A 23,679-nucleotide genomic window follows, 5' to 3' on the forward strand; every position below is an offset into this window, starting at 1 on the left:
AATATAAAATAAGACAATGTGAGGGTTATATTCACTTTTTGTGAGATGATCTATGTAGCGTATTTTTGCGACCATAAGGCGCACTTTAATGTCCGAAATATTCCCCAAAACAAACAAGGCGCCCTGAAATGCGACGCAACTTGCGTATAGACTGAGACCCATAGATCTGTACACGAGCTATTCTCGTTCCAGATTGCATGTTAGCAACCCTGCAGGTCAAAGTCTGAGACCACTGTCCGCAGAACTGAGTGTGACAAATAAATTCTGTGAATACCTCTTTTGGTGGTGGTTTGAGACAGTCAGTTAGAACAGACCAGGATATACGTGCGGAAGAAAGCTGGACAAATGGGCAGCTGTCCACGATGTCATAGTCTGTCTTATAATTCATGTTATTGCAAGCAAGAAACACCTCAGATTTAGTCAACAGACTCTGAAAAAAAAAAAAAAAAAACACTGCCTTAACGCACACCACTCACTTCTCTCGAACCAGACATCTGATTGGCTGAGGCTGATAGGCTCCCAGAATGCATTGCAGTACTCATTTTGTATCATTTTTATTTCTTTTTGGTATATGAATGGCATGAGATATGCATGTTTTGTGTAAATTGTATTTTTTTGTTTCATTATTTGCTTGTATGCTGTTCAGTTTTGGTTTTGATTTAAAACCGTGAATCCAAGGAGTGTGGTGACTAGTGACATCCCTGCCCACCGTTGTTGATTTGTTGTGTTGTCATGAGAGCTCTTATAGCATCTGTGGTACTGCCATTGACAAAGCTGCCTTTCTCTAAACGGGAGCTAGCATGTGCAAGCTAGCATGCGCCCAGAAATAAATACAGAAATTACAACCACAATTGATGCTGCACCCTTTAATATGGCGCGTCTTTTGGCCATGAAAATACGGTGCTGTATATTAGGGCTCTGAAATTAATCAAAATTCAATTCCGATTACAAATTACAAGTTTGGCATAATCGTAAAAAATGATTATTATATTTAGTATATATCACTGTATGTAAAACATTGTTAAAATAGTACTCATTTTACAATGTCTAATACTATAGTGAGTATACTTCAGTTCAAAATCTATTGATATTGTTTATTCAGATGTTAGAACAGAACGAAAGGTTTGTTTCTACAAAGAATTTATTCTGGAATGTATACATTTGCACCTTTTTTTTATTTCGAGATAAAAATAAATAAATAAATAAATTGTCTTTTTTTTTGTTTTATTTTGTGCAATTATCATTTGAATAATCGTGTTTTCAATTATTACAAAATAATCATGATTAATGTTTTTTCATAATCGGCCTTCTGTAGATGACCTTCCAACACAACTCTTGGGTCAAATTTTTTTGAGAATTTTTTTCTATTTTTCTGAGTTTTGTTTTTTTTTTTTTTTTTTCGGAGTAATTTTTTCTCTGTTTTTCGCAGTATTTTTTTGACGTCTTGCCGACTCGCTTATGGCGGGATCCTCCCCGCTTACCTCAAACTGCCTTCAACTTTATACTTAAACCGGTTTGATTAAGGTAAGGCATGTACAGTAACTAGTAACGCAAACATTCGTTGTGTTTTGTGCTTTTTAACCGTGTACTTTACTCATAATAGAAGTTTTTATCGTTTTACGGAGCATGTCAAGCGACACGATTTCAATAATGTGTTCTTGTTAACACTAAGTTTAGTCATCACCCGGAAGTTCCTTCCACAACACTTCGATACAAAGCATTATGGGACATATAGTCCAAAATACCTATTACTACATAAAGTATACAGTTAAAAAGCACAAAACGCAACAAATGTTTGCGTTACATGTGTACATGCCTTACCTTAATTGAAACGGTTTAAGTATAAAGTTGAAGGCAGTTTTAGGTAAACAGGGAGGAGTCCGCCATAAGCGAGTCGGCAACACGTCGCTTGGAGTTCAGAGGTAAAAAAAAAATTACTTCAAAAAACAGAGAAAAGAAATTACTCCGAAAAACAGAAAAAAAAATTACTCCGAAAAAAATACTCCATAAAACAGAGAAGAAAAAAAATATACAAAAAAACAAAGGCCCAAAAAAATTACTCAGAAAAACAAGTTGTTTTTTTTTTCTTCTCAAGTGAATGCAATATGCTTCCGTATATTTCCGGTCACAACACAGCAAACAGTAAATTTTACACAGGCTGCCACCTCTTCTTCCATATCACGAGGCGCATGAGGTAGGAAGCCTGGACTGCTGATTAGCAGTTACCATCGATCAAGTGTGCTAAAGCTCTCAGAGGTCTGAGTGTGGTTGTGTATGTCTGCCTTGTGTCTATGGAGAACACACTTGCTTTTCTTCAGCTGAGCCTCATTTTGTTCAGCAATTCCAGGATACAGCTTACTTAACATGTTAATTTTTTGGTATCAAAGCCTGAAGTCATGTCTGATTGTGTGCCTAATTTTTGAGTTGAACAAAAATAAAGGCATCAACATGCAGCAAGGTTTCACTCACGGGTGGTAAATCCAAGTCATGAAAGTAAAAGCCATGACTGAGTTTGGCTTTTGCCACCAGTGCTTCACTGTGGCAAGGATGGGCTTACATGATGTTGCAATAATAAATAAAATAATATGACATATATTTGTGAGTACTGTTTACTGTTTAAAAAATAATAATAATAAACAAAATTAGCAGGAGTCCAGTTGCGTCATTTTTGTCATTTTTCTACTTTTAATTTGACTAGTCCAATTTACTGGAACTGTGTCAGGCACATCCTACATGAAAAACTATTGCCACCTAGTGGCTTAAAAATTCTGTTCACATGTAGCTCAAAACAAGCCATCCATTTCTGAACCGCTTGTCCTTGATCAAATTTGAACTATATTGCACTTTTCATTTCATTGGAAATGCAACAAAGTGCTTGAAGATAAACCAATCATTGAAAAAGAAAAAAAGCATATAATCAATGATTTAAGTTTTTTCACGCTTGAACTTCAAATAACTATGAATCACTCTAAAATGACTTTATCAATAAACTAATAGATACAACAATATTTTCATGACGTAAATTGGTACACTTTCATCTTAACAAGAGCAGGGGTTGGTACCGGGCCACGCAGACTTACACTGGGGGGGAAAAAATGTGTGTATGAATTGATCAGTAGTGGGGGAACAAAAAGGTTAGTGAATGCGAAACAAGAGTATCAAAAACTTGAAAAACATTTTACTGTCCATTTTGAACAGAAATCAAATGTGCGATTAAATTGCGATTAATCGCAAGTTAACTCTGGAAATCATGTGATTGGGGCTTTTCAATTGATGTGTACACTTAGTACATTAAATAAAAACCTTAATTAATTAATACAACTAATACCTTAATGCATGACAATGATAGAAAACGTTTTTTTATTAAATTAATTGTTTTGTTTCTTGTAAACAGAGAACCAGAGGGCAGAAGAGAAAGAATAATCCTTTCTGTGAAGAGAGAGAAGACAAGATTGAGGTTTGTCGCTCATTTCAAAGAATGACAGAATTGCTTTTGTCGAGATTTAAGTTTGAACAGCATTAAACACCACAACATACCCTCACATACAAGAAAATCTCCAGGACTGGCGTCTCAAAAGATACATTTCAAACGCAAACCATAAGTTTTCACCTTCCTGTTTTGTTCAGAAAATGAACCAGTATTTCTACAAAAAGATCATACGGCATTTGCTATATTAGCGGGACAACTCGGGTTCCCCATGACAATTCACCTGATCACCGTGTCCTGAGCATCCAACAGTTTCGAATGTAGGAGTGCATGAAGGCATTGCCGAGAATGCTGGGAAATCAGCTGGCTCCATGAGCTCGTTTGTAACTTGAAACGTTCACAAATCGAGGTAATTTTTCCCATTGAAATGAATGGAAATGCAATGAATCTGTTCCAGCTCCCAAACTAAGTCCTATTTATATTAACTTAAAAAAAAGTGTTTGGTCAAAAATATATATAATGTAGTATAGAATTAAGTGAAGCATAAAAGAAATAAAACACTTAAAAAACATGGTAACTAATTATTATGCATTAACCTTTACTTAGGAGGCAAAAGAAGGTGGACTGCAGCTTCTCTCTTGAAAAGAGTCTTCTTCCATAATAACATGGAGGAATTATGGTTTATAAGAATTCTATTATGTCAATTTAATTTCTAAGTCATTATGGTTGATTTTGGTGAACCGATCTGGGGAAACTTGCCTTTTTATAGAGATGTTATGTGATGTGTCGATGCTTCAGGGCTTGTCTCGAGAAATAGTGGGCATGCCAAATGAAGCCCCGATTGGGAGCCTGTGCCGTTTCCAAGAAAATCACCGGGACAGATGCTAAGCGAGGCCTTGGTTTGTGCGGATTACGTCGTCGGTTCATTTAATGTATCGTTACTTCCTAATAACAGCAGCATTGTCAGCATTTTTTGGGAGCTTCAAGTTTCAGTTAATAGAGTGTAAGGATCTATTGTTGCCTGTCCAGTCAGTGTCCTGGGCTTGATTCTATCAATAGATTTGGACCCTTTTAAACTGATATTTATAATCATATGCGCATTTTTTTTTTATACATTCCAGTGAGAAATATTTACCCCATACATAATTTGATTGTTCTCATCCATGTTTCCATAGGACTCGCTGCCAAGGGAACGCAGACAGCGACAGTCTGCTGTGCTTAAAAAAAACAAAGCAGATGACACGAGGACTGAGTGTACAACCTGTAAAGGACCGGGGGACAATGAAAATCTTGTGAGGTGAGTGAATGTGAGTGTATGTGGGTCATAGATGGCGTGAGGCTTGACATGTGCTGCGCGTGCGTGTTACACAGACACTGTCCCGATGATTAAAGTTCAGTCTTCATTAGGCTTTTAGCACCCTAGGCTCAACAGATGTATAGGGCTGACCCTACCTCTTCCATAGGCACTCAGTATTGACCTGCCACATACATTTGCGCACTTATTTACCATGTAATGAATAGCACAATTTAGTCTGCTTCTTTCTTGGAATTCCAGGTGCAGACGTAATAAAAAAAGATTGTGCTGTGCTCTTGGAATTGTATCGAGCAGTGATTCCCAACCAAGGGTGCCAATGGCACCTTACCGTAATAATAATGATATTGATGATAATAATAATATATGATCCTATTTAACTTTTTCTCTACAGTACGATGCCAGCAATGGTTATATTTTTCGACAGTATCTATCCCAGTGATGGATCAGATGTAAGAAGGTTCAATAAACTGTTGCTGTTCATGCAACAGAATGAGCTTCCTAGTGTATATCAGATTTGTGTTCAATTAAACAGGCCCGGATTTTGACAGAGTAATTAAATTTGTATGGAAATGGAGATTAAATCTTTTTTATTTATTTATTTATTTTTTGATTAGTGATACTTTGGGGTTTCATTTTTGTTTGGTGGTGCCCGTGAGATTGCTCTGGTGTAAGAAGGGTGCCCTGTCTCAATAAAGTTTGGGAAATAGTCGAGTGGGAAGGATTTTTTCCACACTATAAAAAAAAAAGTCATTCCCCATTGTCATCAAATCACTGCATTCACAATTATGACTGTGTGGATAACCAATTTAATGTGGACACTAACCACGAAAAATAGTGTGCATTTGTGGCTTGATCTCAACTTTCCATTGCATGTCCATCTGTTCAAGCTTTCAGTCCTTTCGGCAAAACCTGTTGTTCTCTAAACAGGAGTTGTATGACAGAATTCATAGATCCATGAAATGACCAATACATCCATCACTTATACGCCTTTCCGTCACTCTTCCAGTCTCCTAATGACACTCTGTGACTCTCTAAGCTCAATTTTAGGCATTTTCTTGGTCTCATGATGTCAAAATGTGACGAGCGTGGTCGAGAAGTCTGTTTAGATGGCAATTCTAATTCAACCAATGTATTGGTCGATTCATGGATCATTCACCAGTTGTGAATTTTGCCTCTCAGCTCCCTGTTAGAGAACAGAAATTAAAAGGCTAAGGGTAAAAAGCATTCAAAACCTTGGCGAAAGTTAAATTAAGTTCACTTTTAAAGGTTATTGAACATTTTGTCTTTTTCTTTTCAATGCAAAACACATTCCCATCGATGTAATTGGAGCTTTGTAAAATGGTAAACGTACTTATATGAAGTGTTGTGTTTTGTGCATTATTTATTGTGGTTTTTACAAGTAATTAATAGCATTTTAATATTACGTTAGTATAAAAGTTGTGAGGGTTTTTTTTTTTTTGGTCGGGGTTTGAGGTGTGCTGCCCTGACTCTTTCTATCTTTGCATTGCACAGGTTGTGAGAGCCGGGGCAGCCACCTCACCTGGCATAAAAACTGGCGACCGATGACCATTGGCTTAGAGAAATACAAAGGCAAAATTGAGGCATTTGAAGAATGACGGTCGATAGAGGCTGAAGAACAAGAGAGAGAACAAGATCGCCCCCTACAGCCCACAATGACCTCTGATCCAAACTGGACGAACAGCGGTCCGACGGAAACTGACAAAATCTGAATTGCTCTCAGATGAACTCACATCACACATTGCATCCTGACATTCAAACTGCTCAACTGCTGCTACCACTAACTAGGTTGAGTGATGACTGTCTTTTTTTTTTTTTTGTGGCACTCTTTTTTTTTTTTAATTTCTTTAGTTACATTGAGAAACACCAAGTATGTGATGTCATTTTGGACGTGGGATGTCGTGGCACAGCATCAGGATTTTACCAATTTGGATGTAGTAAATGCACCAATGAAATAGGTATCAGTATGATAGTTGAACACGAGAATTTGATTCATTAATTTAGTTTCTGGGTCACTACTGACTGACAGTTATGCATTAAGTTGCCTTTTGGATTGAAAAAAAAAAGTACACACACAGGTACAGATAATGGATGGATGGATGTATATTAGTGCAGTTTAGCCTTTTACAGTTTTTAATTAATTAATCACAAACAATTTCGCTATTAATCACATTGTACTTTTTTTTGTTAAGCTTTTAATAGGTATTTACTTGAAAAATATAATGTAATTAATGGAAAATCATCTAATATGAAGTGTACTTTAAATCAAAGACTGTTCTAATGGCTATCTTTGATCCTTTAATACGATCTAAATGGAATCATCTTTGCAGGAATTCTTCTTAGAAACAATTCTCAAAACCTCTACAGTATATTGAGTTCTAAGCACCACACTCCAGCAGTGTTGGTGTTTTGTTCTGAGATGATGTGCTAAAGATGTACAGTGTTTCAATCTGGCTTTGCAAAATATGCAAATTGTTCTGAAGTAAATATAACTGAGTTAAAATATTTAATCACGTGAAAACTTTATCAAATTAATCTCAGCCCTATATATATATATATATATATATATATATATATATATATATATATATATATATATATATATATATATATATATATATATATATATATATATAATCAGTGCTGTCAATTAATCACAATAAATTCCATGATTAATTGCGATTAATTATATTTTCCAACTACTATTTTTTTGTGAAGCTTGTAACAGATATTTACTTGAATAATATCTTGGAATTGATGCGAAATCACCCAATATGAAGTATATTTAATTCAAAGAATGTTCTAATAGCTTTCTTTGATTCTTGAATACGATCTAAATGGAGGCATCTTTACAGGCATTTTTCTTAGAAACATTTCCCAAAACTGCCCACAAGCGCCACACTCCAGCAGTGTTGGTTTGCAAGGCCCAGTGGTAACTTGAACACGGTGTTTTGTTCTGAGACGTGCTAAGGATGCACAGCTAATATGGTACAATATTTGCAAAGTATGCAAATTATTTTTGAAGTAAATCAAACTGAGTTAACTGAGTTAAAATATTTAACTGAGTAAAAAAAAATTTGATTGATCACCTGAGTTTTACGCTTTAGTTTTGACAGCCCTGTATATATATATATATATGTATATATATATATATATATTAGTATTGTCTTTAATTGTGATTAATTAATCCATTCAATGCTGAAGAAGGAGCCTTTTGTTTTCTGAAATTGCAGCAAAGTCCGTTTGTCATGTTCGTTTTGTTGGAAGTTGGTGTGGCGGCAGCACAGTAAGGCAATGGTTAGAACATCTGGTTGTTGGCCTTGATCAGCTTTTCCTCGAGAGGAGAACTGTTGGCAGCAAGAAAATGGATAGCTGCCAAATGGAGACTAGAGTACAATACTGCAACATTCACAGAACAGACACAGCAACAGGATTGTTTATTTTCATCATTCAGACTGGAAATTTTCAAAAGCTCCGACGGTGCAACAATGCCGAATCCCAAAAAGCGAATAGCGGTATCAGCTTCACCTACTTGTAAAGTCTTTTCACCAGGTACTATAAAAATAGCAGGTCCCATTCAAAGGAAAGGTGACGTAACACAAAGTACGCCTACCCAGCTAGATCAATATTAAGCTGTATTTTGATTAATGTAAATTTAACTTCTCCCAACTTTGCGTGTGCATGTGTGTGCATATTTCTTTTTAAGTGAAAGGCCACAGATGGTTGAGAGAAGCTGAACAGAATAGAAAAGCACTCCTGTGTGTAATGTAGCTTAATGATACATTACAGATTCTGTCGTAGAGACGTGTTAGGTTAGTGAGTAGTAATTGCATCATGTGAAAACAAATGGTATTCTCTTTGGGAATTTACAAGTCTTCCTCATTCGTCATATCCAGAAGTTGACAGTTAACTGACAATGTCTTCAGAAAGCAGACCAGCTTTGTCTCCACGTCCCTTGTGGTGCTCAGTCAGTACTGTCAAAAGCTCTGCTTTTTTCCTCTGTAAGGGCATGTGACAAGTGTCACACTGTGGCCCCAAATGTCACTTTGTGGAAAATAGAGGCTCCTGTCTCCAAGCTTCTGGGACCAGTAGTGCAAATGGTGTACCGCTTTTGCGAACAACAAATTCCATTGGTCTTTGTAGATGTGAGCTTGGTTTTGCTGATTCGTTGTCCTTTTTCATACATTGTCCAAAAGCTGTTTTTCCATGCATGACTATATCAGTTACCCAACCTACTTGATTTTTAACAGAACATAATTACAATACTGTGTAACTGGACAGAAGCGTAGCTAGCTATATTGTGATACTTGTATTTTGTTTGTGTACATGTATACTTGATTAAAAGTCACATTTGCTACAAATTTGTTTACATTAATTACGCTGTGCGTGTGTGTGTGTATGTGTGTGTGTGTGTGAGAGCTTTCTCAGCCTCTGGCTTATAACTCTTGACAATTAAGTGGGGCTTTAATAAACTCTTGACTTTTCATCTTATTGCCGCAGTGATAAATGAGTGTCAGCCAGCTAATTAATTGCTCCTAACATGCGGCAGCAGCGGTCCGTTTGTGCGTGTAATGCCCTCTGTCATCTGTGATTTATCACCTGGGAACTGCCATTGTAGGTGGGGACTGGTTCATACAAGCTGTTACCCCATGCAGACTAAAACTGAAATTGATCTGCTGCATGTTATATCTTTAATCATCAGATGTGTGTGCGTGCGTGTGTGTATATATATGCCCATGGATAAACAGTGTATGCATATGTACACACCTGAGTTTCACTTGTGCCATGTGCCTACGCTCAATTTTACTTCTCTGGTCTGTGCTGTGTATTGTTTTTCATGGTAAATCCAATTATGTTTATGATTACACGATTAAAATGGCTGAATTTGCATATTTTTTTAATTGGTGAGACAGAACTTCTGAACTTCTGATTGTGCAATTGCCTCACAAAAAGCAGTCATAGTATTGTTCAGCCGAACCATTTATTGGTAAAAATATTGTTCTTAAACAAAGGAGCCCGTATGGAAGTGGCTGTTCCGTCTCTCCACATCATTGATAAAATGTTTTCAGACACTTGGATGGATTTAATATTTGTGTGACATACAAGACTCAAAAAAGCGTAAAACTCCAAATGGTTGTTTATGTGAGCTGAACACAGAGCTGCCAAATATTACAGAAATCCATCCATCCATCCGCTTCTCCTCACGAGGGTCACGGGTGTGCTGGAGCCTATCCCAGCTGTCTTCAGGCGGTAGGCGGGGGACACCCTGAACTGGTTGCCAGTCAATCACAGGGCACACACAGACGAAAAACCATCCGCGCTCAGACTCATACCTAGGATCAATTTAGAGTGTTCAATCGACCTGCCATGCATGTTTTTGGAATGTGGGAGGAACCCGGAGTACCGGGAGGAAACCCACGCAGGCACGGGGAGAACATGCAAACTCCACACAGGAAGGCTGGAGCCAGAATCGAACCCATGACCTCTGCACTGTGAGGCCATAGTGCTAACCATTTTTCCACCGTGCCGCCCCAATGTCACAGAAATCCCTGAATGCTAACTCACTACCCCCTTAAAACGTCATGATTGTTCAGAATATCATTTTTATTTTATCATCAATGTGACTGTCACTTTATTCGATTTCCTTCCACTCATTCCGCGCAGGACTCATGAGAGGAATGTAGCAGCTCCGGTGGCTCCCTCATAGGTTTGAAATTTCTTCACGGTCACAACATGACTGAGAGGGGGCGGGAGAACGGGAAGCCTGGCGGTTCGCTGCTTTGCAGTTTCTTAGATGGAGAAAAGGGAAAACATGAGAAAGGGAAGGGAGTTACATGAAAAAATCCAGTTATACCCTTACACTCTTGTAGCCACATAAAGAACAATACAATAGGATTCAAGACTTGCACTTGTGGGAGGCGGCGGGGGAAGACACGCTGACTATCTATGGTATCTATCACTCTATCCAAGGCGAGCGTATCCTCAACGCACCTGAGCCGTCACTGGGTGAAGACAATGTATTGGAGATCATACGAAAGGCATTGTTCAATATAGAATTATGGATGTGTGTGTGTGTAAGAAGTCTGTCTGTGTTAGGATGTCCTCGATCGCATGCCAAAACATATCACATTGTCATGGAGACAGCCTCGGCTGGCCCAATCAGGAACAAATAAACAGAAGAATGAGGGGCTCAGATAAGGGAAGGAGATATACCAAGCATCCGGCACCAATCACGTCCAGGAGAGAAGTTCCGTATAACAGTTGTTTTGGTAACTTGCCGACAGTAATTTCAGTCAGCCTTGAGTCCATTGCTGAATTTGTAATCAATTCTTCAACACAATCAGCAACTTCTGCTATTTGTTATCCACTGTGTGTAGTGTCTCAAGAGTCGAATCCAACCTGCGACTGCGTTCACTTATCGCCTGAGTCTGAGTGCCGACCGCTCGACCCAGCCCATCCAACGTGACCGACAGCCAGCTCACATCCAATGAGGCTGCTCCCATCTTCTGAAAGTTGCTATAAAACAGGAAACTGCCAGTTCCAAACAGCAGGATACCTTATCAGTATTTCAATCCACGGGTTGGCTGGTCAGGGTCGTGGGGGTTGGGCTTCTGGATCATTTAAGGACAATGAAGCAGACTCTCGCTTTCGCGCAAGCATTGTAGTATCGTTTCCTGGCTTGGTTTGTCACGTTATGTTGTCTCCTAGTGTCTGAAACCAGTGATGGGAAAATGAAGTTTCAAATTTGCTTCATGAACCAGCTGTTGTATTTTTTGAGTCCTCTAGACGGCACTGTTGGTTTGAATAAAGGTTTAAAAATGGCAATTCATTGTGCTTTCAGCCCAATGTTGAACAGAGAGTGCCATCTATAGGAGTCCAAAAATACTAAAACTGGTTCATGAACCAGATTTGAAGCTTCATTTACCCATCACTATCTGAAACGATGACCCGGCGCCACCAAAATTCATGTGTATTTTTCTACTCTTCTCCACTTCAACCTGTATAAATATAATAGCGACATGCACATTTTTGATCATTGACAAAAAAATATGAGCTGCTTTGAGGAAAGAAAAACACTATCCCCTTCACAAAATGTATATATTGTGCTGATTGTGTTTTTAATTTTACAAATTGAAGTGGACAAGAGTAGGAATGTGCAATTAAATTTTGTTGGTGGCTAGTCGTAGTTTTCAGACATTTAGCGACACAAATGTTAATTCTGTCCAGGCACAGATGCAGCTCGGCATAGCTGTGCGAGCCCGCGTCAATTTCGGAGAAACAGCCTAGCGGCTTGGCAATATTTCCGTATCGCGGTGCGGTGTGCGCTGGCTTCTTTTCATTTGGATAACCAGGTGGATGACAACTGTTTGCAAATGAATATAATTTTCGCCTTAAAGGCCACTCCTCCTGGCTGATGTACAGCGTGTCATTCTGTAATTAGTTTCCGTTTCCATTTTTGTTTAGTGACTATATTTTCCCTCAGGAGTCCAGAGACTTTTTAATTTGCCTGCTATTTTGTTGTTCGACATTGGATCATCTCCGCTTTGACGAGGTTCCAGCCTGACGTCTGTGAAAAGTGGACAAGATCACCTCAAGCAGTTAATTCCTGTGTCAGTCTTATAGCTTAGCAATTAGGATGGAGGTCTTTCCTCGTCATTCCATCATGAGAATGACGTTTGTCAGATGTGCAGCTGAATCAGCTCCCGTACGTAGGTGACATTGTGGCAACGTGAACATGCATACGTCCAGCCTAGCGGAACTTCTTGGGACAATCTCTGCTGTACGAAAAAACGTAAAAATATATTTATTGAAATAAAAAATTTAAACAAAATGTGCAAATCTACGGGGGTTGACTAAGGTATAAGGTGATAACTGTTCTGTTGGCATTTAATACATAATATGGGGATTGTGTTAAATTTCAAAACGGCTTTATTGTTTGGTTTTGCCCAGTGTTGGTTTGGGCCGCTATCTTCATCCTTACATCCATTTACTATTGTTTATCTCGGGTCAAATCGCGGCGCAGCTTTAGTAGTGAAGCCCAGACATCCCTTTTTCCTGGCACTTCGTCAAGCTCTTTGGACGTGATCCTGAGAAATTCCCAGGCCAGCCAGTACATTGTCACACAAGCTTGTTCTGGGTTGTCCTCGTGGCCATGTACTGATGGGACGTGCCCAGCTGGGTCAAGGAAGAGAGGCATCCAGTAGGCCCTCTAATCAGATGTCCGAGCCACCTCATCTGGGACCTCTCGATGTGGAAGAGCTGTGGCTCTACTCTGAGTCCGTCCCAGATGACTAAGCTTCTAAAAAAAGGCCAGAATCTATTTATTGAATGTATATATGGCTGAAACGGTTGTGCCATCTGACCTTTCCACCAGAAATCATTAATCTTTTGCCCTGCATGAGATGAGTTATGGCGGAAGCAAGTCCTTGGTACCCATTTTCTTTGGAGACAGAAAATAAGTGAATAACCCAAACAACGACTCTGCTTCACTAATGTTTACAATATGGAACTGAGGCCAATAGCCCCAGTGATGGATAAAGAGGCTGAAGAAGTTGTGGAGATGAGTAACCTTTTCAGTGATGCGAACGTGTCCCATTACTGTTCTGACACGAGGCCTGGTGAACTGATATAATGGTGGCATTTTGTTTTTGCTGACCCCACCCTTTTCGCTCAAGAGCTAGGGCAGTTATTTGGAAATGTTTCTAGACATTGTTGTAGGGTGTATAGCAGGAGTCCTCAATCCTGTTCCTCGAGGGCTGATGTCCTGCAGGTTTTCCATCTCTCCCTGCGGCAACACAGCTGATTCAAATGATCAGATAATCAGCAAGGTCTGCAGAAGCTAGATAACGATCGCTCAGGTTTGTTGCACCAGGGAGAGGTGGAAAACGGGCAGGACACCGGCCCTCGAGGAACAGGGTTGAAGACCCCTGGTGTATAGTCTTCTCTTTGCACTATTTACCACATATTGTTTAGGCTATTCCTTTTTTAATAAGACATATCAAGACATTTTAGTCGTATGTTCAGGTCTTTCAATTTGTGCTGAAGTGTCTTGCGGCATGCTGATAGGTCAAGGTGTCAAATGTGATTTTGGAGACATTTTTCCTGAAAGATTTCGGAACTGCACAACCATAGAGGCATTCAGTGAGATTTTTATGGGTATTCTGGCTTTCCAAAAATATAATTGCAGGTTATATGGAGACTCAAGGGGCGACATGGTGGTCGAGTGGTTAGCACAATGGCCCCACAGTGCAGAGGTCGTGGGTTAGATTTGGGCTCTAACAGTCTTGCGTGGAGTCTGCGTGGGTTTCCTCCCACATTCCCAAAAAGTTGAGTGGACACTCTAATGTGGCTCTAGGCATGAGTGTGAGCGCAGATGGTTGTTTGCCTATGTGTGTCCTGTGATTGGCTGGCAACCAGTTTAGGGTGTACCCCGCCTACTGCCCGATAGCAGCTGGGATAGGCTACAGCACACCTGCGACCCTCGTGAGGAGAAGCAGTACAGATGATTGATGGATGGATGGATGGATGGTTGGAGACTCAAACTAGACTGAACAGTACTAAAAAAGAGCCATTATATGTATAAAATAGATTGTTGTCTTGATTTTCTAATGGAGTATCCAGAATGAAATGGGTTTTGGTCCTCTTTCCTTTTACCTTCTATCTGTCCACCAGGGCCACCTTATGGATAGTAAGTGAAAGTTCAGCTAATGTCACAGCATCAGGCAGTAAGGGAAGATCGGTACTCTTTAGTGTTCATTTGTTTCCCTTATAACACTAAATTACTTTGATCCAGATTACCTAATAAAGACAGCCATTCTGACATGGATTTTTCTCTAGAGGTGTTTTCTGAATATTTTACAAGTCCATTCATTACTTCTCTCTCTTTGAACAATGGCTCTGTTCAGTCAGCGAGCCAACAGTAAATCAAAAAGTAGGAGGTTTGCAAAGTCCAATAATCTTCTTTCAATGAAAAGACACTGACACACTTTATCATGGATGAAAGTCAGTGGCTGAGTGCTTTGTGTCATATTGATTTCTGTCATGTGGCCACTCCCTTGGTAATTGCATTTCCCACCTGTGATAAATTCACTGCCTTGTTTCTCCCGTTTGGGTTAAGACTCCGTTGCTGCAATAGAGAATAGAAGTTTTTCGAAGTCCCACTGTGAATACATGCTTCATGAATGTAGACACAAAGCTTCAATACGGTCCAGAGTTTCATTTCTAAAGGGGAGCATTATTTCTCAGCTAGATCATTCACAATAAAGTTCCTCACTGCTATCATCCAATTTACCTGTATAGTCAGAAATCAGTAGCACATTTAGTTTGAGTTGACAAACATTTATTTTTCAGTGGCCATCATGATTATAGTTGTTTTCAGTTATATTCTGCACACCGCAGTTATGTGGCTTGCTGGTATAAATACCATACATTGTCAACATGAAATCCTAGATAGTTTTTTCAATTATAGTGTCTGTCACAGGTCACGATAATCAACTTTACCTTTAATCTCTGGATGGGACGGGACAGGATAAAAAATACCTGGGTGGAAACGGGCCTTTGAGAGTCCATGCGGTAGAGGGGATGACAAACTGTTATTTATTTATTTAATTAATTAATTCATGTTCCAGGAGTGGGAGTCATTCTGAATGGTAGCAAGATGGGATGGGAGTCATTTTCACCAGGACAGGACAGATTAGGTCGGTCCGGAATTGGACAGTATGGGATATAAAAAGCGCTTTGTTACAGCTCCAGCTGTTGTGAAATGCGCTATATAAATGAAATCGTATTGTTGTAATATTGTATTTATTTCTGTGGGAGTGGGATAAGACAGGAGTGAAAATTCACTCTGGTGTCCATCTTTGAGGACTTGTTTTCACTAGATTTGTATGCTATGTTATGCAGTGATGTACTTCGAACAATCTTATCGACAAATTGTACTATTTATAGTCGTAGCGGCGATTTGGGGGCGCAAACTGTTATTAAGATTCCACTAAACGTGAATGACAACAAGCCCTACCCTCGCATAAATATGTGCTGCAACCTGGAGGCTGTAACTCGTGTGTCTTTACACTGTCTTGTTAACAAACTTCTGTCCTGGACATAATAAAATCGTCAACGGCTTGGACGTCTTAATGCCCACCCAAACACATTTATGTGTTTCCCCACACCGTCAATGTCGCCGAACATTATTACAACATTATTACAACATTATTATCAAAGACTTGCTGATGTTAACACTGTTAGTTAACACTAATCTATGCTAACAGTGTAGTTTGTCCTACTGTTTTGCTTTTACATGATAACGCTTTGCCCGGTTCGTCAAAATGGTCCTTTTGGTCAAGAACTTTAGCCTGCTAAACTGCCAAGTAATTGGCTGAGAGACTCAGTGAGGAAAACTTATTGTACTCGTGTGAAGAGTTTTCATTAATTAATTAATTAAGGGAATATTTAAAAGTGTATTTTATTGTTTAATACTGAGTTGAACGAGAAAGCCGCCCATGGATTGTGGTAGAATGCGAGATACCACTGCAATGAAATGAGAATGAGAAAATCTGCATAGTTTATTCATCACCGTTTTTCCGTCTTATACAGAGCACATCAGTGTGACTTTATTTTGCATGGTAATGAATGGTGCCTCTTGATAAGAAAGTCAGTCAAAAAAAAAAGTTGACGGCAGTTTTGAAGAGGTGGTTGCAAGCCAATAAAAGCCTAAACTATTTGGTTTCGTCTCCCTGGCGGTTGCAGAGGGATGATCTGAGAGCATCACTGAGAGATTAAATACCAGATGAAAGTGGACACGAATCACCAGCCAACAGCAACACATGTAGCTGACAAAAGCAATCAGTCACGTCCTCTCAACCACCTTAACTCCAATAAGATTACATCAATCAATAACCGCTCTTATGAGTGATTGGATTTTGTCTGCTTCCAAAGTACAAGGGCTGTAGAGTGGGGAATGCTCAATTTTTCCAATGATTAAAGCAGGCCAAATTGCTTTGATAACATCAAGGACCTTGCTGTGTAAGGGCAGTGTTTGGAGCAGATAGAGGTTGGTGGTACCAGGTGATTAAGACCGAGATAAAACTTAGCTTTATTATGTAAATCTGCCAGGAACTGTGTTTTCATAACTAATCAAATCTGCTGACATTTTTTTAACCGGTGAACCATCTACCTTCCTTTGTAGTTGATCAACCACAAGCAAACATATTGATTATATGTTGTAAATGTATTTCACTGAATGCTTTTCAGTCATGACAATAACGGCTATTATATAGCATGCTAAATCTCTCAATGATTCCGTGGCATTGCAATAATGCCAGTCTGGATGTTCTGAGTGGATGCTGCCATCCCTAAATTACTTAAGTTTTTTTTTTATCCCAGGAAAATGGATATTGGTCATATAATTTAGTCAATAATGGTAAAGACAGAGGTGGTCGGTCTGTCCTGGACGAGGAACTGTCCAGCTCTCAGGCCCAGCCGGACGCCCATTTAAGGGGCTGGGGCGGGGGTGACAAATTTTAAAAAAGGGTTCAATTAGCAAATGCCGGAGTTGGATTTTAGTCTGGCCCACGAATCGGCCCTCGTGTGTGTGATGAACCTACTCGCGATATGGGCGAATGGCAAAAATTGCCTCAGAACGCGTCAAAATAGCCACTTCCAACTGTTTGTGCATGAAGGTACGCGAGACAGCAGTGTCCGTTCAAGCGTGCCTGTATTTGTTTATTCTGACATCACGTAACCTACTCCATCCACCTGCTACTTGAGCACACCATTAAAATGGGGGGGGGGGCAACACCTCAATCTCTATAACACCAATTGTGCGTACTTACTTGCATTCGGCACGCTCGTGAAGAAGAGGAAAGAAGAATGAGACGAAGGAGCCTGCTAATGACGTTTAAGTAAACCTCAGCCATTAGCATCTCTCCCGCGGTGGTGTCATGCACGGACACTTTTTATTTTATTTTATTTTATTATTTGTGTAATTTTTTTGTGGTAACCGAACCGTACCGAGATCGCGGCCAGAGGGCGAGGGTCTGATGGGCAAAAAAGGGTCAAGTGCCCAGCTCTGGGTAAAGACACTAAAATAAAATAAAAATCCCATGTCCTCCATGCTGAAAATAAATGCTTGAAGTCAAGTTTTCAAGGTTATCGATGAGTTTTAAAAGAGAAATAACCCCCCAAAAAAAACTCCAATCAAGAAATAAATAATATAATAACTAATTTCATGGCTTCCCAATGGTAATATAATGAACAAGATTTTTTAAATATGTATATGTATTGGAAAAAATAATGAGCAATGTTAACTTTTTCATATGAAGAACAACTTTATTCAATAAATATTCTCGAGTGTGCTAGAGTTTCAAATGTGTACTGTTGCACACTCTCTCAAAGACTACAGGTGACCCGGGAGTGGATTTTCACTCCTGTCTCATCCCACTCCCACAGAAAAGAATCCTGTACCATCCCAGTCTTCGACCATAGTAAAAAAATTAAAAAATACTGTTGTGCCGCGTCCCATTGAAAACGACCGTCCTGCTCCCATTGAGAATAACTCCCGCTCCCATTTTGAAGCCAGCTACTCTTAAAATAAAATAATAATAATTTACTCAACAGTTTGTCTCCTCTCCTGACTATCCTACTGGATAATCCAGCTCCCATCTGCTCCTTCGAACTATTTATCCCGGACCATCCCAATCCCGCGAAAGTTGACACCGATCCCATAGGAGGCTGTGAGAATTATGTTCCTACCCCAGACTAAATCATTTTTCCTCTTCCACGCCCCCAGAGGCTTTACAAATGTCGAGCGCCTCTTGATGTTGAAACATCATATTGCACATTTTAATTCCATTAATTGCTTTGCTGTTTTGTTGGTGACTGGCCCGTAACCGAGCAGCTGCTCATGCTGCTGTCTTGGAGTTCTTCTGAAAGCGCAGCTAACAACAACTTATGTTATTCTAATGGTGGTGATGGTGAATTATATTAAATATAATTGAGAAATTTTATATAAAAAAGGTTTGGGACCACCAGTTTATAGCATTATACCTTTAGTAACGGATAATAAATGTGGAACGTGGCTAATAAAACTACAAATACAAGGACTAAAGGATGGCCGTCCTTAGAAATGTATGAAGTTCTATAAGATAACATTCACTACCAGCAGAGTAAAAAAAAAAAAAAAAAATGGATCTTTGACGTCTTTAGCCGTCAATGGTAGTAAATGAGTTAAAATCATACGGAGTGGTTGAGAATGCACACACTTTTAACTCAAGAATTCCAGTGTGATGCTGAAAGCGCTGAACACTGTCTATTCCATTACAAACTCATCCGATTTGACATCCCATCTGTGCTAAGAAACATTCAATCACTGAGCACAACACTCAAAAACAAACACCATACTTGGAATTTTTTCTCTCCCCTAACATTTTACAATGAGACTTATAGCTTGACTGAGCAATAATACAGTGTTTGTTTTGTCTGTTAAAAAAAAATATATGAGTTTATACAGACAGGTACGGCATGTGTGCTCGATACTCAGATCCCTTTATGGGATTTAAGGGAATCCTTACAAGTCCCGAGCACCATACCTGCTACCTATTCCCTTCTTTGGAGATTCATGTGAAATCGTTTGGTGGGCTGTGGACAACAATGTGCTCATTAGTGAAACAAACACACGTTGGTCATTTGTCATGCATTCATTGGGTGGCCAGAGGGCACTTAAAAGTCCCGTGGTTAGGCAGTTATGTCTGCTCAGCCCAACCAAATATAAGCTGCTATGTGTATCTCAGTGTGAGTAAGTCAGCGTATGAAAAACACAGTCATCAGCATGTACTTGCTTGTCACATTTTGTGCCGCTGCAACTCACACTTTTTTTCTGGACATAATTTTTGTCAATTACATTTGACAGCATCTGCCCTAACTGTCGTGTGGGTTGTTTGCGTTGTTGTTCGGAGTGACTTATAATGATGAAACTTCAGGAACAAACGCTTCAATGAAGGAGAAAACCTGTTAAAGACTGTTGAAGACACATTTTTATATGCTCAGGCGTGACAAATTATCGACACTCATCATCCACATATATTGGCAGTCAACAACAATAGTTGTTTGCACTTTACTTTGGAGTCAGCCAGTCCTCCCTCAAGCGCCTCCAACTGGTCCAAAATGCTTCTGCTCGTCTTTTAACTGGAGCTCTGAGAATGGATCATATGGGCCCAATCTTGGCCTCTCTCCACTGACTCCCAGTACACTTTAGATTTAGCGTTAACATACTTTTGTTTCTCTTCAAATCTCGAAATGGCCTCGCCCCAGTGTACCTCCACCCCTACACACCTGCCCGCTGCCTCAGGTCTGCTGACCACATGCTGCTGGAGGTGCCGGGGACTAAGCGCAGCCTCAAGGGGGATCGCGCCTTTTCTGTTGCCGGTCCTACCTTCTGGAATGATTTTCCATTAAATGCTCGGCAAGCCCCCTCTCTGTCCACTCTTCAAACTTGTTTGAAAACACATTTTTATTCTTCAGCTTTCGACTCAACATGAGACTCCCGCTGTTCTGCTGTTCTTCACTACTGTGTATTTGTGTTTTAATTTCCTGCTAATTTATATAACACCATATGGAAAGTGCTGTGTTACACGTCCAGCTGTTGTGAAATGTGCTATATAAATAAAGTTGTATTGTATGACGTCTTAAATCATATCTCACAAGAATACACACTGACTAAATATTGAGTAGAAGGAATAGCAGACTTTCCTTTACAATATTTTTGAGGTTTAGTGTCCTTCAACAAGCTTCAAAAACAGACATAATCCACACTTAGAGTCAATTATGACCAAATCAATGGGGAGTCATTTTGGTGCATCTTAGAAAGCAGTAGAGGTCAATTCACTCTCTGTCTTCATTACTGGTCAGCATTCGGAATGAGAAAAAGGAGTGTAACACAACAAGAGTATCCAGTGTCGCCGCGTGGTTTATAAAGGAAAAAATGCCATCCCCTTGTGATCGATAGCACAGTGACAAATGAGCTCTGTGAACAGAAACGACGATATTTAAATGATCATTATGTGCCATTCACTGTCAGCCAAAAATGACTGTCAGTCAGAGTATCAGCATTGCAGAGCAAGACTAATGCTTTGGTCAGCACAAACCGCACAAGCAGAGCAATAATCAGGCAACATTGCGTCCCGCTTCTTCTGTTGTTAGTACAAAGAATGCAATTGCAGAACATTGTTTGGCTTGGCCAGCCAAAGTTTGATTTTTGTAATAAATTTGGGGATTTTGCCAGAGTTAGGGACTCACATGCACTACTTGTGGTGAACTTACCATCAAAACAATTAAAGGAAGTGTAACTTTGTCACATATGTGTCTGCTTGGCTGGTACACTGTTGAAATATTAAACATCCTCAATGATTTTTAGAATGTGAAAAATCACACACATCACATGAAAAAAAAATGACTTGTGCTTTTATTACTCTTTGTGTATATGATACATTTGAGATGAGCAACACAGCACACCATATGTATAATGTATATCTATATATCTACATGTATATATATATATATATATATGTATATATATACATATATGTATATATATACATATATATATATATATATATATATAGATAGATATATGTATATATATATATATATATATATATGTATATATATATGTATATATATATATATGTATATATATAAATATGTATATATGTGTATATATATGTATATATATATGTATATATATATATATATATATATGTAGGTATATATATATATGTGAGAGTTTTTATCCAATCTGAATTCCGCTATTTGTGTTACCAGGCAGATTTCATAATACCAGCGGCATGTTCTTTTCTTCTGAGCCGTCAGATTTTTCTCTGCGGGCATCTGTGCTGTGTGAGTTAACGGGCGTTGACAGTTGATAGACAGTTGCGATAGCCAATCAGATCGCGAGTTGGTTACAGCGAGCCTTCTCGCAGCCTTACGTTGAAGTTGCAAACGTGTCCTGTGATTCGATAATCACTTATGACTAGGCAGGCCCAAGCCAGACATTCGTACCCGGTGACCGTGCTAAAATGTAAAATACATTCTCTCCTTTTAATCCACAATGGCTGAAAGAGGGAAAAGTTTAAATATGATTGCAGTTATGCTTGAAGATGTACCCTTCAAGAGAAGCTCACTCGTGAGCTGAAGTGATCCATCACTCAGTGGTGCGTAAGTGTGTGTCTGTATAGTATGTCTCCAGCCGTGGGGTCATAAATGATGGTGTTATGAGGGGAATTTATTCAAGTCGGACTAAGTAGGACTTCCTGTGAAATAAACGGCCTGCCTCTGATATAATGATATGGCCACAGCTGAGCAGTCCATCCCTGGTGCCGGAACGGGGTCTGGGGCCAACAATTTTTAAGAATAAGCCCGGAGGATCGAGGCCGGAACGGTACACAGATCGCGGCCGGAGGGCGTTCGACAGACCGGCAAAAAAGGGTCAAGTACCCATCTCTGGATTGGCCACTGAAAATTGTGAGTCTGTTGCCCAAATCAGAAGCGGGCTACGCTGTGATAGTGGTGTGCAGGCATCTAGATCGCTGGCAACATCAAACGTTTGCTCCAAGATTTGTTCAATTTTTGATGTCCAATACAAGCACTACCACAAAGCTCAAGTTTATCACCCTGTTAACTTCTTCTGAGGACAATCCAGCTGGATGTAGCAGATACTGTATTTACCTGACACTGGGCTTGTATTAATCTGTCAGGTGACATGAACCATTGGGCAGTCAACGGCTGTGTAAGGCGCAGGGTGTGGGCTGATTAGAGGAACAAGGACACATTAACAAATTGCCATGAATGACAGCTGCCTCTATGGCCATCATCAGTCATCACCCCTCGACTGGCTCCATCATTGATGAATCCGCCTTTATTTTCACCCTTGTGTGTCTCAGGTGTGATGAGTGTCAGCTTTGCTACCATTTTGGGTGTCTGGACCCTCCACTGAAGAAATCCCCCAAACAGGCGGGATACGGTTGGATCTGCCAAGAATGTGACATATCCTCTTCTCAGGTGAGTGAATGTAGGCAGTGAGATAATGACGGGCAATTCCTTGAGGGGCGAGATGACCTGCTCCCGCATGTGCTGATATGCCCACTTTTATACATGAAGTTGGACCTCTGAGATCAAACACAGTCCATTCCAAATTCGTTTGTATTCAGAATAATTTGTATCGCTAACCAGAACCCTTCAGAAAGAATGAACATTTAATTACTCCAAGATTCCAAGGTCTATTACCTTAAAATGATTTCTAAATTGTGAAACTGTCGTTAAAAATGTGTTGTATAATGATAAGTAATCCACGGAATAGTAACGCTAAATTGAAGCAAAATTACCCCAAAAAATTATATAACCTTTTTGATGCTGTTGTGACAGGTGCTCAAACTCGAGTCTCGAATGCGTCATGTGTAGGGCAGTGCATAAAATTCATATCACGCTGTAAATTAATCCCCTTCACTGTAATGGTAGACATCGATATAAACGTTGGTGTAATTATTAAATTAATCACATTATAAAATATGGTGTCAAAATAGTGCAAACACATTTCTCACATAAAATTTATAAATTTCCTTTTTTTTTCATAAATTGATACGATTGGTCATTCCCCTCATCATTATGCTGTTTTTACATGTTATTGACCAACAAAGTGTTGAAAAAGGCTTGCTCTCTTTGAGGTTGTTAGTGGCTCAATAAACATGTCGTTTTTTTGTTTTGTTTTTGTTTGTTTGTTTCCAATGAAGTGACGCGAGCAATAAATAGGGATGTTCGATAACACTTTTTTTTCACTTTATTTTTTTTCAGACCAGTTTAGATACTCAATTCTTACGCAGTCACCGATACCAAGTACTGATACCATTTAAGATACAGAAAAAAATGTTTA

At 39.4% G+C, this 23,679-nt stretch overlaps 1 protein-coding gene across 3 annotated transcripts in view; it reads left to right on the forward strand.

Moving 5' to 3' along the window:
- LOC148321040 (PHD finger protein 14-like) overlaps positions 1–23,679 on the forward strand; it is an 87,161-nt gene that overhangs the window by 48,376 nt on the left and 15,106 nt on the right. For 2 of the 3 annotated variants that reach the window (XM_088319087.1, XM_088319088.1), the window contains exons 15-17: positions 3,395–3,457; positions 4,603–4,724; positions 22,694–22,811. In XM_088319087.1, coding sequence (XP_088175213.1) covers positions 3,395–3,457; positions 4,603–4,724; positions 22,694–22,811 — 303 coding nt within the window. Of the gene's footprint in view, positions 1–3,394; positions 3,458–4,602; positions 4,725–6,254; positions 7,355–22,693; positions 22,812–23,679 lie in introns of those variants that run through there. The other variant, XM_088319089.1, reaches the window with a different exon arrangement.

Source organism: Idiotropiscis lumnitzeri, chromosome 16 (assembly GCF_059441095.1).
Source record: "Idiotropiscis lumnitzeri isolate Australia: NSW breed Sydney's pygmy pipehorse chromosome 16, RoL_Ilum_1.0, whole genome shotgun sequence".
Taxonomy (NCBI): Eukaryota; Metazoa; Chordata; class Actinopteri; order Syngnathiformes; family Syngnathidae; genus Idiotropiscis; species Idiotropiscis lumnitzeri.